Source organism: Amblyomma mixtum, chromosome 1 (genome assembly GCF_055824585.1).
Source record: "Amblyomma mixtum isolate Tamu chromosome 1, ASM5582458v1, whole genome shotgun sequence".
Lineage (NCBI taxonomy): Eukaryota > Metazoa > Arthropoda > Arachnida > Ixodida > Ixodidae > Amblyomma > Amblyomma mixtum.
Genome location: NC_143012.1, coordinates 80,785,559 through 80,803,061, shown reverse-complemented (window position 1 = coordinate 80,803,061; position 17,503 = coordinate 80,785,559). Strand labels below are relative to the sequence as shown.

Here is a 17,503-nt window from a genome sequence, read left to right as displayed (position 1 = left end):
GCCAATTAATGCCTCTTAATCGTCACCTTTAGGAGTGGAACGCGACAGCGTGTTGTAGCGCTACCAGGGAGTCCACGGAACGCTACCACCCGTTCGGCGCGATGCGTTGCCCTATGAACGCAACGCTTTTTGAGGAAAGGAAATGGCGCTGTAATTCACTGTCATCTCGGTGGACACCTGAACCGCACCGTACAGGAAGCGAGGAAGTGGAGTAAAGAAGAAAGACAAAGAGGGCCGTAATGAAAGAAAATGAAAATTGTATTTGAGAAAAGCAAATTACGCAGTAACTGTCTCACGTATCTCGGTGGACTCCAATCGAAAATTGTATTTGAGGATAGGAAATTGCGCAGTAACTACCTCACATATTTCGGTGGACACCCCTAAAAACTCGCGTGCAGTGACGTCACGACCATTTCGACCAATCTGAAACGCGGACAACTTTGCTAACACGTCTTGGTCACGATAGTATGAGCCAATAAAGGCTTTCGCCTTAAAAATAAATAAAAATTTACAGCCAGGCCGGCAGTCGAACCTTGCCGTCCCTTGTAAAATGAACAGAGGGGCGCGCGCTTCGTACCACTCCGCCACGACGCGAGGCGGACGGATACATTTTGTTTGTTTTCGGCAGCGGACTACTTCCTCTTATGCATGAACCGGAGCATAAGAGGAAGAAGAGCGCCACGTCTGCATTGATGTTGAGGAGCCATGGGGGTTGGAGTGTCTGTTACAGCCGGCGTCGTTGCTTCGGCGAACGCGGTTGTTGCGACGCGCGTCTATTATTTCTATCTTTCATCTCACATCTTTCGACTCTCCTCTGTCTGCACGTGGCAGCGAGTGTGGCTCGGCCCGAGCCAGTGGGCAGGCCCGTGCAATTTCCTTTTCGTACTTCCTTCAGTCGCAACAACAACAGCGTCCACGTTGACAAGGAAGAAGTGCCGGCCATGGAGATCGAGCATCTGCCGGAGAGCATCCTCTTGGAGATGTTCGGTCATCTGCCGTCGTTCGACGATGTAAGCGCCTGCCCGGGGTAAGTCGGCCGTCACTGCTACGCAGTGCATCGCTTTCCAATCGATGCTTCGGAGCTTAGACGAGGCATGTTAGGCTAGGGATGCCGGCGCGACACTACATCGCTCAGCACGTATTTCGCTGTCCAGTTTATTAGAGGTAGCATGAAACACTATTCAGCGCTTCTTTGTAGTCCATAACGAGAGTGTAATTAGTGTGAGCTATTAATAACCAGGGTCCTGCTTATCTTCGATTCCAGATTAAGCTTAAAGCACATTAAATAAACGAAGGCCCTGCGTAGATCGGTAGATCCACTGTCTTTGCACCAACTAAACGCTTAACTTGTAGCACAGAGGAAGCTGCAAAAATCATGAACAAACAAGATCACAAAGATCTTAATGTTCCTGCGCGCCTCGCCGGCTTGGCGTCTCCCCGTGGTTATTGCCGGAACGCCAGCCGTAGACGCGTCTTTGGAAACGCCGCCGGGACCAAATAGTTGCATATAAACACGTCAGGATTTGAAACAGAGGTGCGGCGCAGCCGCCCGCGGCCTAATCTCCATCTGTAAAAAGTTAGTAGTAGACGATAAGTTATTGGGAGCCTACATTTTTATGTCTCATACCTTTTTGCAGTTTTCGTGCGCGTTGCGGCAGCTTCCTCTGCATCTCGTGGCATATAGACGCTGGGCTTGCCATGAAGTCAGCAGAAGCTTGTCTTCCTGAGGAGACTGGGATACAAAAATTCAGGGGGCACTTTGGCTCTCTAAAGTGCTGCAAGGCGAAAGCGTTTCCTGGCCACTGTTTGTTTTTATTTACTTTATTTTTCATACTTTGTTTTCTATTTATTTTTTGCTCCTTTTCTTAAGAATCCCAGGTGCTCGAAATTTCCGGAGCCCTCCACTACGGCGTCTCTCAGAGCATTAGTCGCTTTGGGACGTTAAACGCCATAAACCATAAACCAAGCCTTTTCTTAATTTTAGCGTTTTTTATTTTTATTTTCACATCTTATTTTTATTTCTTTATTTTGTTATTTTTATTTTTATTTTCCTTTTCTTGACTTTACTTCTTTTAGTTTATTTATGAAGCCCATGCATTCACTAGATGCGCCTTTATTCATGCTGGAACCTTGAGCCTTTTAAGCAGTGACGCCGAAAGGCGAATCTGCCGACGCGTCTGTCGACACGGCTGCCGACGCGTCTGCTAACGACAGTATGAGGCATTAAAGGCTTTCGCCTTAATAAGCTCATCGGCCTAAATTATCTGCAAAAGATGCAGAAGGTGCAGAAGACGATCAACTAGCGAACTGACTGATCGCTAGTTGATCGTTTTCTGCACCTTCTGCATCTTTTGCAGATGATTTAGGTTTGGGTTTATTGGGGTTTAGCGTCCCAAAGCAACTCAGGCGATGAGAGACGCCGCAGTGAAGGGCTCCGGAAATTTCGACAACCTGGGGTTCTTTAACGCGCAGTGACATCGCACAGTACACGTGCTTCTCGAATTTCGCCTTCATCAAAACTCGGCGGCTGAGTTTTGATGAAGGCGAAATTCGAGAGGCCCGTGTGCTGTGCGATGTCACTGCGCGTTAAAGAACCCCAGGTTGTCGAAATTTCCGGAGCCCTTCACTACGGCGTCTCTCATCGCCTGAGTTGCTTTGGGACGCTAAACCCAATAAACCTAAACCTAAATCATCTGAAAAAGATGCAGAAGGTGCAGAAGACGATCAACTAGCGATCAGTCAGGATTTTCTGTTTCGACGGGTGCCGCTGCTGGCCTAGTCACCAGTCGCGTCTGGGCTCTCGATGGACGTCACGAAATGGCTGTGCAAAATGTCACCTTTGCGATGCGTGCCACTCCAGACCTGGTCTTCCGAACGTACTGTGCGCCCCTCTCTATAGTGGAAGAAATGCCAGTAATCAGCATACCGAAGACCATGGCATGGCAGTAGCTTAGGTTTAGGTTTATTGGGGTTTAAAATCCCAAAGCAACTCAGGCTATGAGGGACGCCGTAGTGATGGGCACCGGAAATTTCCACCACCTGGAGTTCTTTAACGTGCACAGTGACGAATGATTCTTTCAGTGTGGCGACGGAGATGCAAGGTTGGCGTTGCAGGAATCAGACTCTGGCAGTGTATTCCGTAAACGTTTAGAAAGTCGGAAATGCAGCTAGCAGCGACGCCATCAGTAAGCGGCAGCAAAACATTACGCCTCAATACCCGCTTCTTTATTCCTACACTCTCCAGTTTTCAGCCCGGATGGCGATCACCGTGGCGGAATCCTTTACGCGGAGCTGGTCTGAACGCTCTGGAAGTCAGAGGACCACCTCTAGGTTCACTTTAATCGGTTTTGGGTATACGACACTGAACCAAAAGCTCTTCATCATTAGAATAAATGAGCTTTACTTCCGCTGGAGCTGACACATACCTTACCGTCTACACATATGACAAATGAAACAACGCGACAACAACAGCGCACGCCTCTTCATTCCAGGGTTTGTCGGCGATGGCAGCGTGTGGCAGGCGGGCGCTCGCTGCGGCGAGTGTTAAGCGTGACGTCATTTCCGCTGAAGGCTCGACAGGTGCACAGCCTCCTCCAGACCCACGTGGATGCCAACACCGTGGAACTGGGCATAACCCGTTCCATGGACACATCGACCGCCGAGCATGAGGAGACAGACTTTCCGCGGGCGTTCTTTGACAACCTGGCGGAGCACTGCCCCTCACTCAAGGTGAGCGTTTGGTGGCGCCAGCGCTTAACGGAGGGTCCCCTCGTCCAAGCCCTTGCTCAAAGTCTTATACGAGAGCTGTTGGTCCGGGCTGGTCAAAAAGAAAGCAACACGTACATTGGAAACAAGAATAGCAGTTTTTTTTTAACGCCAGCACCTGTTGCAGTCTTCATTTAACAGGACATCAAAGTTTTACATGAACAATAACGAACGTTTAGTTATCATATTTATCGGGATGTCTTCACTCATCGATAACCCCACTCTAAAAGATATGGATGAGCTGCTCTAGGTTCTGCCCCCACTCTCGACGAAGAATTAGATGAAACTACATTTTAACGCGCGAGCTTTATGGGCCCCGCGTTGGAGAAAAAAAATTACGAGGAAATTTGGCGACTAAAATGTTGAAAGGCGAAAGTTTGAGTGCTGCATTGTGCTACGCGATTGTTACGCATGTAGCGATGAATGCTGCCACGAGTAAAGTGAGAGACTACACTTTCACATTCTGTTGGTGCACTCCCAATTAATAACGCTTAACCTTCGCCTTTAGGAGTGAAACGCGACGGCGTATTGTAGCGCTGCCAGGGGACCACGGAACGCCACCACCCGTTCAGCGCGATGCGTTGCCTTTTGAACCCGACGCTTTTTGAGGAAAGGAAATGGCGCAGTAATTCTGTCATCTCGGTGGACACCTGAACAGCACCGTACAGGAAGGGAGGAAATGGTAGCGAAAGAAGAAAGCGGAAGAGAGGCCGTAATGAAGAACATGAAAATAGTATTTGAGGAAAGGAAATTACGCAGTAACTGCCTCACATATCTAGGTGGACACCCGAAAAGCGGGACACATTTTGTTCACAACGATGAGCCATTAAAGGTTTTCGCCTTAAAACCGGTGTCGTCGTCGGCGGCGTTATCCGTGAGCGAAAAATGCCAGAAGCAATTAATAAATAAAACCGAGCAGGAAATAGGTCGAATTGGGGAATCGAACGAGGGCATCTGGAGTGAACGACGAGCACGTTAACCACTCCGCCACGCGAGCTCAATGGTTTGGAATGAACGAAGGCGCGTCTAGTGAATACGGTGTTGTAATTTTGAACATGGAAATTACAGAAGTCGCAGTTAAGCGAGTAAAACCTTGCCGCCGCGGTGGCTCAGTGGTTATGGTGCTCGGCTCGTGACCCGAAAGACGCGGGTTCGATCCCGGCCGCGGCGGTTGAATTTCTTTGAAGGAGAAATTCCAGAGGCCCGTGTGCTGTGCGTTGTCAGTGCACGTTAAAGAACCCCAGGTGGTCGAAATTTCCGGAGCCCTCCACTACGGCGTCTCTCATAGTCTGAGTCGCTTTGGAACGTTAAGCCCCATAAACCAACCAACCAAACCACCACTAAAACCACTCCCTTCTACTCCTCCTAGCAATGTACGCCACTGCCCCAACAGAAAGCGCGAGACGGCAGCGCCTCCCGTTCGTCTCGATCGGGCGCAGTGGGGCCGTGCCTGGACGCAGAAATCACGCGTTGAGCGGCGAACAACGCAGTGCACATCCATGGCGCGTTCACCACGGAACATGCGGCTTGCTGCTCGTTTTTTCGGCGCGGAAGCTACGCTGGCGTTCGTGGCATCGGGTTTTATTGCGAAAGCAATACTACGCCAGGTGTCGCCTCTTCGCGGTACCGCACCCTACCCTTCACGTTCGGTGGTCGATCATGTGACTACTGGCGTCATACCAGAGCGAGAGATGGGGCACCAAGTCGGCTTTTCAGCGCGCCGCAGCTAGAACTTCGCGGCCGGTCGACCACCTGCGACCGAACAAAGGCGCGTCTAGCTAATACGGCGTCTTCGTTCACTCCCGTCTCTCATAGCCTTAGTCGCTTTGGGACGTTAAACCCCATAAACCAAACCAAACCAAACCTTTCTTCCCTCTCTTAGGCGAGGTTCGGGTGTCCACCGATATATGGAGAGATACATTTCCTTCCCTCAAAAACCAATTTACCCTCGAGCAAGGCGTAGAGCCGAATGGGCGATGGTGTTCTATGGACTCGCTGGCAGCGTTGCGAGACGCTGTCGCGTTCCACTCTAGAGGCGAAGCTTAACATCTTAGCGTAGCCAAGGGGATATTGCTTTCGCAATTACCTAGGCTTAACCAAAGCTATTTCGATTTGTCCTTCGGACAAGGCATCACGCCGAACTGGCGATGGCGTTCCGTTCCTTGGATTCCCTGGCAGCGCTGGAAGACGCTGTCGCATTCCGCTCTTAAAGGCGAAGCTGAAGCGTCCTTCCAATTTTTTTTTTTTTTGCTTCCCGTGACAAAGCAAGCGTGAAAGCGGCACTTATCCCCTTGGTTAGAGAACTACTGTTAGTTCCGGTTTAAGCTACTTCAGCGCACGTGGGGACTGAGAGGATTTGATGTTCAGAATATGAAGAAATTCTGGACGTGAACGCAGCGCAAAAGGATGCGGTTGTGGCCGAATTGTTCGAGGCACAGGGAGACGAAGCTGCTTTGTTATCGCTGCTGGTTATTTCCTGCTAATTTTTTCCTGCTGTAGACCGTTGCCAGGGCAACGATACGACGCTCCAGTTGGCTTCCTTCCGGCCGCTCTGGGAGGAATTGCCGCTGGCGTCTGGATTGAATGGACAATGGAATATATAGGTTTCCCATCTCTGGCCAGTCCATTCAGCGCTGTGGATGTTCGACAAAGCGCTGATAGGCCGATTTCATTGTGACCCTACTGAAAAATCTCATCATTGGATATGTGTGTCTCCCGTGCATTCACAGGCGCTATATAGGAGTCATATTGTGAAAAACGTCTCTAGTACGAATTTTTATGTGGTGCGTACTATTTCACATATGTAACGTATGTGTAACACACGAATTCATGCGTTCTGCAATCAGTACGTATGTTTTGTTAAAATTCAATTGGTATGCGTACGCGTTCATACAAGTTACAAATTTGTCCGATGTCAACTTCTATATGCTCACACGAGACAGCAAACGTCAGCTAATGTATGTATCGTGTGAACTGGCGTCTCGTATGAAACACATATAGTTCCACGCATGAACGTTAGCGTGTTTCGTGAAACACCCAGAAAAAAAGCTCGTAACAAGCTACGAAACCGTACCTGAGAAGGAAAAAAGAAAAGGAAAAGCCAGTTTAGAAGAATTAGCTCCCTGTGACCACGCTTTTCTCGTCCTTCTTGCTAAGGGCGTCCGCAGAATTTTTTGCAGGGGGGGGCCCCATTGGCTGTTGGCGCCGGAGGGGGGGGGGGGGGTTATGTTCGTAGCAAAAAGGCACTATTTGCGGAGTAAATTTATTTATTTATAAATAAATAAAATAAATAAGTACAATACACACATGAAAGAAAAATTACAAACAGCAAATTAAAGCGTGGCTAGGAGAGATACATTGGAGTTTATCAACGAAGAAACAATTAAAATTAATAAAAATGCAAAAAGATACTATCACTTCGTGGAGAAGAGTGCTCAGTCTTGCTGCATACGGGTTCTCGACACACCCGGATTGATGACCAGCACACAGCACAATATGTTCACAAACACGCAACGACAGTCAGTCAGTAAACAGCAACTGTAGACGCCTCGGATTTTTCTGGGCGAATTGCGTGATGACACGGGTGATAAATTCATTCCTGTGCTTCATTACACGCTCTCGGTGCACACTCATCATACAAAGGCCGTCCAGTCTGTCGTTTGTCATCGTTGAGCGTAGCCACGTTTTCACTCTCCTCATTGTACTGAAGGAGCGTTCGACCATACAGGTAGTAACTGGCAAAGCCAAAGCCACCTCAATGGCTTTTGCAACACCAGGGAAGAATGTCTTGGCCTGATGTAGAAGCTCGCAGTAAGTTATTTCTGATGGGTCCCCAGTTTTGTTGCACCACATCTCGTACCAAGAGATGGCCTCTTCCTTGAAGTTGTCGATGCCGTAAAAGCACTGGAGTTCTTCGGCGAGAACAGCGAACTCAACACGGCTCAAGTGCTTCATTTTTGATGGATGCAGCTGGAGAAGTTTGAAGCTCCTCTCATTGCTTTCAGAAAAGCGCCGAGCTAAAGAAGCAGTGAGGGAGTCCAAGTACGGCACATATATTGCCACACGGTAGTATTCCTCCGGCGACTGAATCCCGTAGTTGTCTCGGTGGGCCTGACGAGAGACTTGTCTTGGCACAGATATCACCACATTTAAGTGATTGGCTGCCTCCCTTGCTGCATTCATGATGTTAGAGAACTCCTCTACAGCGTTCGTCCGGTGGCCGCGAAAAATACTTTGCAGCTCAGTGATGTGGTCATGCACAGAATGGAAGTCCATGGATACACCTTGCAGAATGTTCGTAACTGGTTCGAGCCGAGCGCTGTACTTCGCTACAATATGCAAGCAGACGATGAAAGATGAGCTTGTTGTTGCGCAGTAGAGGATGTGAGCTCGTGGTCTAGTTGCAGCGTTCGAGCATGATTCCGTGGACGCGAGCTCCTCGAGTGCTTCGACTATGGCCACGTAATGCTGAGAGAAGATCCTAATAGACTTATATTTTGCAGACAATCTTGTCTCACACAGCATCGGAATGTTCGGCACCAATTTTCTCCGGAGTACGCTCTCGCGGAAGAAGTTTATGGTTTGTTTGATTATGCCAATTGTGTTTCGAATTTCAGAGACGTCGTTCAGATCGTTGATGACGAGATTTAGTTTGTGACTTGCACAGTGGAAAAATAGTGCCTTCGGGAACTGTTTTTGTATAATTTTGTTCACTCCAGCTTCTTTTCTAGCCATTGTAGAGCATCCATCGTACCCCTGTCCAACGAGGTTCGAAAGAATCAGCCCGACATTCGTCAAAAACTTCAAGATTGCCGCGGCGATGCAAGCGGAGTTTAATTGCTCCAGCTCTACAAATCCCAAAAACTGCTCTCGAACGCACACTTCGGCTCCCGCCTTGTCAATAAAGCGAACGCCTATAGACATCTGCTCTTTTCCTGAAATATCTGCAGTTTCGTCAGCAAGAACGGAAAAAGCAAACGCTTTGTTAGCTTCGGTAACTATCTGCTCTTTCAGGATGTCGCCACAGATTGTGATGATCTCGTTCTGGACGCGGACAGAAGTGTACTTGGCATTGCCAGCAGAAGAAGCGAAGTGCTCCTGAAGTAGAGTATCTCCAGCTTCTACACGAAAGTCAAGCAGATCATTGAAGACTCCACTATCGGACTGCTTGCCGCGAATTGGCAAGTCATGCGTCGCGCAAAAGACAATGGTGGAAACTATTGGAAATAGTTTCTCACGGTTCCTTTCAACTTGCGCGTGGAGTGCTCTGTTCAGCTGCTCTACAACGGGTAGCTGCTTGCCTTTCATCACATCCATAAAGTTCTGTGAGGCCGTCATTGCCTCCTGGTGCCATTGGGATTTTACGTGATCCCTGCACGCCTCGTGCATTTTTCTGTAGTTACTGAAAGCGCGCACGATAAAACTTCCTTGAGTACCCCGGTGAACACGTGGAGGAAAAATGACGCAAAAACGACAAATAGCGCCTTTCGCTGTCGCTGAGTACGCAAGCCAGGGGCGTAATCTCCCAGCCATTGATGTCGAAAAGGCCTCTTTCCAGGTGTTACATCCTTCTTAAAATCGTATGTAACATTTGGTGACCATGGCTTAGTAAGAAGACGTAACTTCAAAAAGTCCGGTATGCCAGTGAGTTTAGCTGTGCCTAGAAACTCTCCCAAGTCATATTCTTGAGGCAAGTTATTTGTTTTCTTGATGTTGTCTCCGGACTTCGATCCCGAGCAAGGAGAAAGGGAATCGTCTCGGCTTACTGCGTGACCGGAGCTCGCTGGTGAAGTTCCTTCCATGGAGACGACGACGTCGGCTACTGTCCGGTGATGAAAGGTTGCATCGCTCTGGTCAAATCCGGACTTAAATCCCAAGAAAGGAGAAATGGAATCATCTCGGCCTGCTGCATTACCTGAACTCACTGTTGACAGAGTCCCTTCCATGGAGTCGACGACATCAGCTACTGTCCGGTGATAAAAGCTTGCATCACTCTGTTCAAATGCTACACCGTTGTCACATATCACACCAGAATCTGCAGGGGCGCATTTGGATAACGCTTCGTCAGACAACCGCTGACGCTTGAAGAAGCGCCGAATGTCCATCATTCGGAACCGCGCGAGACAAAGCTGGCTATGGAGTTCTTCGGGGTTGGTAGTGTTAAAGATATATACACATTGATTGAAAAAACGGTTGAATGCATACGTTGAAAACAAGAAATGACTATATATACAACGAAAACTTATTTACAAGATAAATGCACGCTCGCAGCTTCATACACCTCGCTCCATCTTGCTCGCGCAACCGCACAGTCGAGTATTTGCACACACACTACTCGCCGCTCGTCGTTTTCTCGTCCGCTGTCTTGATTGTTCTCAGCTTCGTTGACAACCGGCCACTAAAAATACCGAAGCACAAACACAGAGGCGCGCACACATGCAAGGGCCTACTTGCCGCAGTATCCCCGAATACGCACTGTTGGAGTTGAGGGTTCAGGACAGGAGTGCCGCTGAGCGAAGAGGTAGATGGCGAAAGGAGAATAGGTTTATTTACATTTTACATTGGTGGTTAGAAGTGAGACGATTCTGCCGCATCCGTTGTCGAGTTTTATATCCTTCTTGTTCCCTAAAGTCCCTAGGTTGAGGACGCCCTTGCCGGAGTGGGAGGGGCCTAGAGCTTTCACCTGTGCGCACACACACGACACTGCACTCATGGTCACGCCCCCTTCACATGTGGAGTCTGAGGGAAAGAAGGTTGTCGTCGAGGTAGCGTTGACGGCGGTAGGTGATGGCCTCCGGCCAGCCGAAGGTTTCTGCGGGTCACCGACATCTGTTGATCATCAAATGCCACCCGCCGCTCGAGGCCAGACGCGAGGTCACGAAAACGCCGAAAGTGGTTCCTCGTGCTTGGGTCGGAGATGAGGCCCGCCAGCTTGTCGCGGTGCTTGGGCACGCCAAAGAGCAACCGGAGACGAGGCCCTTTGTTCCCTGGCACGGTCACGGCAAATGGGGAAGATAACGTTCGTCTCCCCGAGGCGGCGGCGGCGTTCTACACGTGCAGGCACTTTGTGAAGGGGGTCTGGTTTTGTTCCTGCACTCCAACCGGGCAAACTCCGTAATTGAAGTCAGCTGGCACCTGGGTCCTCTCGGTGCTTGTGGTCCATGGCGGCAGGCCCGAAAGCAATCACCCTCAAGTCGCTAGCAGCCATACACAGTAGAAACAGGCGTGCTGGCGGCCACCCGGCGAGACTTGTTGTCGTCGTTCCTAATAGCACTTTGGGGGTGAAAGGAACGCCTCGCGACTTCCGAGGGGAAGGGACACTCGCCACTCCGGTCGGAAAATTTGTTTTGTGTGTTTTTATGGGGTTCAGAGCCCCAAAACGACTCAGGCTATGAGGGACGGAGTAGCACAGAGTTCCGGATAATGTCGACCACCTGGGTCTCTTTACCATGCACTGACATCGCACAGTACATGGGCGCTGTTGGGATTTGAGGCCCAGCCAGAGGTGACAGGCGAGCCAGGCAGGCGCCATCGGGCTGCCTTGACCAAAGGCGCTGGCTTCCGGAGAAGATGCAAGGAACGCTGGTGTGGGGGCGCCTCTGGAGACTGCGTCGCCGTGAACAAAAGCAACTGCTAATCCCCTTTGCCGAAGATTCTGAAAGCGGCGCTTCTACCGAACTGCGCTCTCCCGTGGATCGGAGGAGACAGCGAGCGGCGGCGGCGCCAACTCATCGCCTGCTTGCCCTTGAGCAGCCCGACAAAGCGGGGGTGGACACGGCTGATTTGTCCCTCCCTCCTGAAGAATTCATCGGTGGCCGGATTGTGCACTGTCTGCCTCTGTGTGGCTATCTCTCTAGAGATCAAAGAAACAGGCACCCATCTCAAGACGCCTCGAAACACATGCTCGCCGGTGCCGCTGTATGTCTGCAACGACGCGTCCCCGGACGCGGCACTTCGCAGATGTGACCCAAAGCTGGAAGCGGGGCCGCTTTTACTCTTTTTGCTGAGCGCACCGCCGCCCCTGGTGTGCGGCCATCACTCACGGTTAGAGTGAGTGATTTTCCAGGGGGGTGCAGCCGCCCCCCCTTGCCCCCCCCTCCGGACGCCCATGGAAGTGATGACTGCGCAGCGGCTGCAGGTGTGTTTGCTTATATCATACGTTTAGTTGAAGGTAAATGACCTGCTCTGATAGCTTGGGTGGTTGTAGATCTGGGCAATGCATAGGATGCGTTCTCTAGACGTCCGACAAGACGTCTAGTTTGACGTCTAAGAAGCCGTCAGCGTGTCTACATATTGGAACGTGTCTACTTCGAGCGCCGCCTTGCGGCAACTCGAACTAAAACTTAAGAATAGTTGTGCTCCTATGTTCTTAAAAATCGTTAATAAAACAAGTTAAAAACACGCTGTCAGTAGATTGCTTTTTTTATTTGCTGCAATAATGGCGCGTTCATCGCTACCGCTTTAGCAGACGATCTCACCCGCACAATTTCTTCCCGCGCGATTCACGCGTATAAGCTGCTGTAATAATCGTAGATCCACAAAGACTGCTTTATTGGCCGCCAGTTCTTATGAATATCAACTTGACGGAATAACTGGCACTTGAAAGGTCGTCTCCGGGCTCCAGTGCCCGCAAAGAGCACGGCTCGCTCAGCTCCGACTCCACCAACTGCTCCGCCATCTTTAGACAGGAAGTTAGCCTGCATCGATGTCGACTTCGGCGAAGCAGTCTTCTTGGACAGCTTCGTGAAAAACTGAACGCGTCTCAAAATGGCGGCTGTCCAGCAAGACGTCTAAGTAGACGTCTACTCGGGAGTATTGGAACGCACCCATAATGTCAAGTCATTTTGCGCCACAGCTCTGCTTGATGATGATGACAGCGAGAGCACGACCAAAAAGCCGGCCCTTGACAGTTTGCACAAATAAGTTTCGTAGCTTCTCACACACAGTGCTATCAATATTCTCATATCAGTGACGCCTCCCGCGAGCCTACCAGCGTAAGAGTCGGAAGCGCTTCAGGGGCAATGCTGTATTGCTGCAGACGCAATTTGTACACGTTGCGCAAGGAACCAAAGGGCAGAGGAAGAGGCTAGAGACTGCTTACGGGCTTTGAATGCGGATACTTGAATATTTTAATTTTTTTCTTCCTTTCTAATGACACACCTGCTCATTGGCGTGCTTTCGTAAATCATCCCACAGATTAGGTTCCCCTTTATTCTCCAAGATGTACCGCGGTCTGGTTACCTACGGATTCCGCCGTCGCTTTGCAGTCTGAAGGTACACGCTTAGCCTCCCGCACCTTGTGGAAGAAATTCCTTTCTATGCTGCCAACACCATTGGTGGTTTTGGTGGATGAGGTTAAGTTTGAGTGGACAGGATGGCTGCAGCGAGCATGGGACCCGGTTAATTGGAGAGATATGGGACAGGACTTCGCCCTGCAGTCGGCGTATTCAGGCATATGATGACGATGATCCCGAAACTAGCCTTACTGGTCAAAAATGCATCTCTTTCTTCCTTTCTTCTTTCACTCACTCCTTTATCCCTTCCTTTGCCCTGTGGTTCGGGTGGCCCCCGAGATATATGACAGTTGCTGCGTCATTTCCTTTCCTCAAGAACCAATTCTCTCTCTCTCGGTCAATATAGTTAGTTATCTCTATAAGTAGTTCTCGTGCACACGTTATTTATGTATTCTGTCATGCTAGGTGAAAGTCCGCCCATAAAGAGAAAATGGCCACGTCCAACTGGTTTACGCGTCCGCTTATAGAATCGAAAAGGCATTGGTTCTATTCCTACTGACGCGTAATTTATTCCTTGTATTTTATACAAATGCACGAGTGTATCTTATTCTCAAAACTTGTCAGTGGTGCGGATGGATGGGCAAATATTGGCGAACAGGGGGGAAAATCTAGCCGACAAATGTGTGAAAAGCCAGCTAAAACCAGAGTCTCGATAGGACGCAAAGTACTTTTAAACTCTCTTTTTCACTTCTCGCCATTCTTTTTCTGCAGGAAAATATATTTCAATCGTATAAAAGTGGGAAAAAAAGCAGCGACCATTTGCGCTTCCGATCTCGGGACGTTATAAGGACGTGCCATCCGGTACTCGCCTATGGGGCAGAGATGCGGAGGCTAAAGAGGAGGTTTCAACGTAAGGACAATGCAGCAAGCTATTGAAAGCAAAATTATAGGTGTAACATAGGAGATGGGAACCGGGCGGAGTGGGAGGGGGAAGAAACGCGAGTGAAATGGGCTTAGGCAGGGCATGTAACGCGAAAGCAAGATAACCGGTGGTCCTTAAGGGTAACCGAGTGGACTCCAAGAGAAGGCATGCGTAGCAGGGGGCGACAGAAAGCTAGGTGGGTGGATGAGATTGAGAACTTTGCGAGGATATAGTGACCGCAGCTGGCAAAGGACAGGGTTAATTGGAGACACACGGGAGAGGCCTTTGCCCTGCAGTGGGCCTAGTCAGATTGGTAATGATGATGACGATGATTACCCAGGAATGCTAAAGCAGCAGCGCGAATCTGTGAGAAATGCGCGCATTTCTGCCAGCCTTCTTCGTGAACGAGAGGGTCTACAACTGTTCTCGCTTACTCGCAGGTTGTGCACGTCACTCGCGGCCTCCACAAGCGTCCCCATCGAGCGAACAACGTCACGATGTGCGACTTGCGAACGACTCGCACTCGCCTATCACTGCGCCAGTCGCGGTTCAGTCCAGGGCAGTTCTTCACCGCCGAAGCGGGCCGGCCGTACCAGCGCGGCCTCCAGCTACTGGACCTCGCCGACTGCGGATTCGCGTCTGCCATCGGCCGTGCCACGCTGGAGCCGTTCCCGTCGCTTCGTGCCCTTAGCGTCGAAGGCTGCTGCCTGTTCGAGGACGAAATCCTGACAGACAAACTGCCCCTCGATCGCCAACCTCGTCGTGCTGGACATTGAGCGTTCGTGCGTGGACGACACGGATGCCGCGCTCGCGCTCCTGTACGCTCAGAGCCTCCGTGTTTCGTTCTTGGGACGACACGGCATTCACCGGCAAAGCATTCGACTCGGGCTACAGGCGAACGAAGGGACGCCGAAAGCTGTGTCGAACACACGTTTGCCTGAGGACAACGCAGGTGGGCGAGGAGCGCCTTTACAAAATGTTAAGGATTGCTCACCAGCAGCAGCGGGTCGCTGTGAGCAGCCCCACATGACGGAGCGCGTCCTGGAGCGTGTGCTAAGTGCCGTGCCCAGTTCGTGCCACTTCTTGGAGGTCTTGCCAAGCTCCGAGCAAGCGAGTCGCCTGTGCCAGCATTTTACCTGTGACTTCATTAAGAACTTGAAGCTGGATGTCCCGCCAAGTGAAAACTGCTGAAGCGTATTTTATTTGTATTGCGAATAGTACGTCATTTCTTAACTTGAAGAAAACTGTGTGTGTCGACTCTTTCCTCACATCATTATGCTCACCAATCAAGCCAGTTTGCGATATCAAGGACGGGGTAACCACACGCTAGTGTTTTTCCAAGTCTTCAGACAGTGGTGTGTCAAGAGAGAATACTACTTAGGGTCAAAGTTTCGCCTAACTGATCAGAAACATCAAATTTACGCCTTCTTGGAAGAAAAAATTCCTGACAATTGCTTATTTTCCTAATGCGAAATTTGACCGCGGCTCATCAGCTGTTTCAGCTTTTCGATAGATTGAGGCAAAGAATTCAAGCAAGACAGGTATTCTCAATTACAGACAACTTGTTATTTTTCACACATTTTCCTTCTTAGAAACATTCTACTAACAGTTCTTGATTGTAATGAAGCAACCTTTGTGTTTGGAGAAGTTGATGGATATATGGTCGACTTGCTGCCCCCATGTCTGGTTCTCAAAGACGAGGTCTGTGCAAGTATTTAGCAAGGATGTCACAGCCGTGGGAGGCGTTACGAGCGAGACGAACGGGATGTTCTCCCGCATAAGTGGTAAGAAATTCCTGCTTTCTTTATATGTACCGTCGCCGTAAAAAGTAAATGGAAGGCGAGAGTAAAAAAAATTTAATTTAAATCTAAAGCTTAATGGTCCATCTTTGTTGGTGCACAGTGCAATTCGCAAAATCACAATTAGGCTGCATATATCTACAGTCAAGCCCACTTATAACAGCCGCAGATATAACGAACGCTCGCTTAGTACGAACGAGGGCGGTACTACCGTCAAAATATATATTGGGGCAATGGCACAGTGTCTCACATAGAACGAACTGTTGTGGCCTCAACACTCGGTTAGAGCGAACGCGTAAGCTGTCGGGCCCCCGTAGTTGACCAAGCTGACGGTGTTTGGCGCGGTTTCACTCGACTGCGAACCCGCGGCAGGCGAATTTCGCGCACATTGTGTTCCCCTGATACGACGCGAACACAGAGCGCACAAAGCGTCCCCCGGCGCTCCTTTGCGGGTAAAATAAAATTAAAAAAAAGCGCGCTTTGAAAAAATCTCTGCCTCTCCCGTGAACGAGAGTAGAGTAAGCATGAAATGTTTACGGGCCTAATGTCATCTCGGTGGACACCCGAACCGCACCGTACAGGAAGGGAGGAACGCCACCACCCGTTCAGCGCGATGCCTTGCCGTTTGAACGCAAGGTTTTTTGAGGAAAGGAAATGGCGCAGTAATTCTCTGCCATCTCGGTGGACACGCGAACCGCACCGTAAAGGAAGGGAGGAACGCCACCACCCGTTCGGCGCGATGCCTTGCCCTTTGAACGCAGCGCTTCTCCCCCGGATCACGTATGACAACGAAGTGTAACGTGGCATTTATGTGCTTTTTGCACGCCTTATTAGAAATCGGAAATTATAATTCCGTGCATTATCAAACCCACAGCTCCACTGATATCCTGATAAACATTGAGAAGGCACTGGCAGCAGTTATTTTTTGTCTCGTTTGGAGACCAACCGGTGCTTGCATGCCGGTCGCGTAGGAGGGCTTAGAGAGTCTCGTTAAATCTCGAGTCTCGTACGGTGCCCGGATGTTCTCGTTTCAGAGCCCGGATGACTGGAATTCAGTGCCCGGATGAGTGGATTTCAGTGCCCGGATCACTGGAATTCAGTGCCCGGATGAGTGGATTTCAGTGCCCGGATGACGGGAATTCAGTGCCCGGATGACGGGAATTCAGTGCCCGGATGAGCGGATTTCAGTGCCCGGATGAGTGGATTTCAGTGCCCGGATGATGGCTCTCGGTCTCGGCGTGACGTCACCACACTGCCGACAACGGGGGCTAAAAGCATTTCATGCTTAAAATGAAAACGAAAAAGCGCGCGCGCGCGGTGACGAAACAGTACGTGGCGCCGCCCGCGTCGCTGTGATGCATCCACGTAATTTGTTGCTCCGTTGCCACCCCACGCTGAGGGCACTGCGCCGTCGATTCTTTCTGTGCGATGGCACTGCGTTGACATCGTTGCCGCATCCGTGCCTTTCCCAGATCGGGGAGTTGAAGGCTGCCTCAACGCGCTAGCCCAAGGGCTTGACTTGTGCCTGCATGGTGCGATGGAGGACTGTACGCCGACCTCTTCAGGTGTTAAAAGGAAAGCTGTCGACATCGCAACGAAGATGGCCATTGTTAATGAACTTGCTCAAGGCGCAAAAAACTGCGAACTGGTCAAGAAGTACGGACTGTCGAAATCGACCATTTCAACCATTGCTAAGGGCAAGGAAAAGATTCTTGGTGCTACCGTGAATGCCGACCCGTCGACTAGAAAGCGCCTTCGGAAGGCGACCTACGCGGACGTTGAGG

The 17,503-nt window shown here is 50.2% G+C and overlaps 1 protein-coding gene across 1 annotated transcript; it reads left to right on the top strand.

Moving 5' to 3' along the window:
* Nucleotides 1-688: 688 nt before the first annotated feature.
* On the top strand, nucleotides 689-15,359 carry LOC149366929 (uncharacterized). The gene is made up of 3 exons (XM_089553271.1): nucleotides 689-1,027; nucleotides 3,492-3,729; nucleotides 14,361-15,359. The coding sequence occupies exons 1-3, from the start codon at nucleotides 693-695 to the stop codon at nucleotides 14,694-14,696; spliced, it is 909 nt and encodes a 302-aa protein (XP_089409397.1). The 5' UTR covers nucleotides 689-692; the 3' UTR covers nucleotides 14,697-15,359.
* The last annotated feature ends 2,144 nt before the right edge of the window (nucleotides 15,360-17,503 follow it).

Coding starts and splice junctions, on each gene's coding strand:
- LOC149366929 (XM_089553271.1), top strand. CDS start 693: ATGTTGAGGAGCCATGGGGGTTGGAGTGTCTGTTACAGCCGGCGTCGT. Junction 1,028..3,491: donor GATGTAAGCGCCTGCCCGGG/GTAAGTCGGCCG, acceptor TCTTCATTCCAG/GGTTTGTCGGCGATGGCAGC. Junction 3,730..14,360: donor AGCACTGCCCCTCACTCAAG/GTGAGCGTTTGG, acceptor GCTTACTCGCAG/GTTGTGCACGTCACTCGCGG.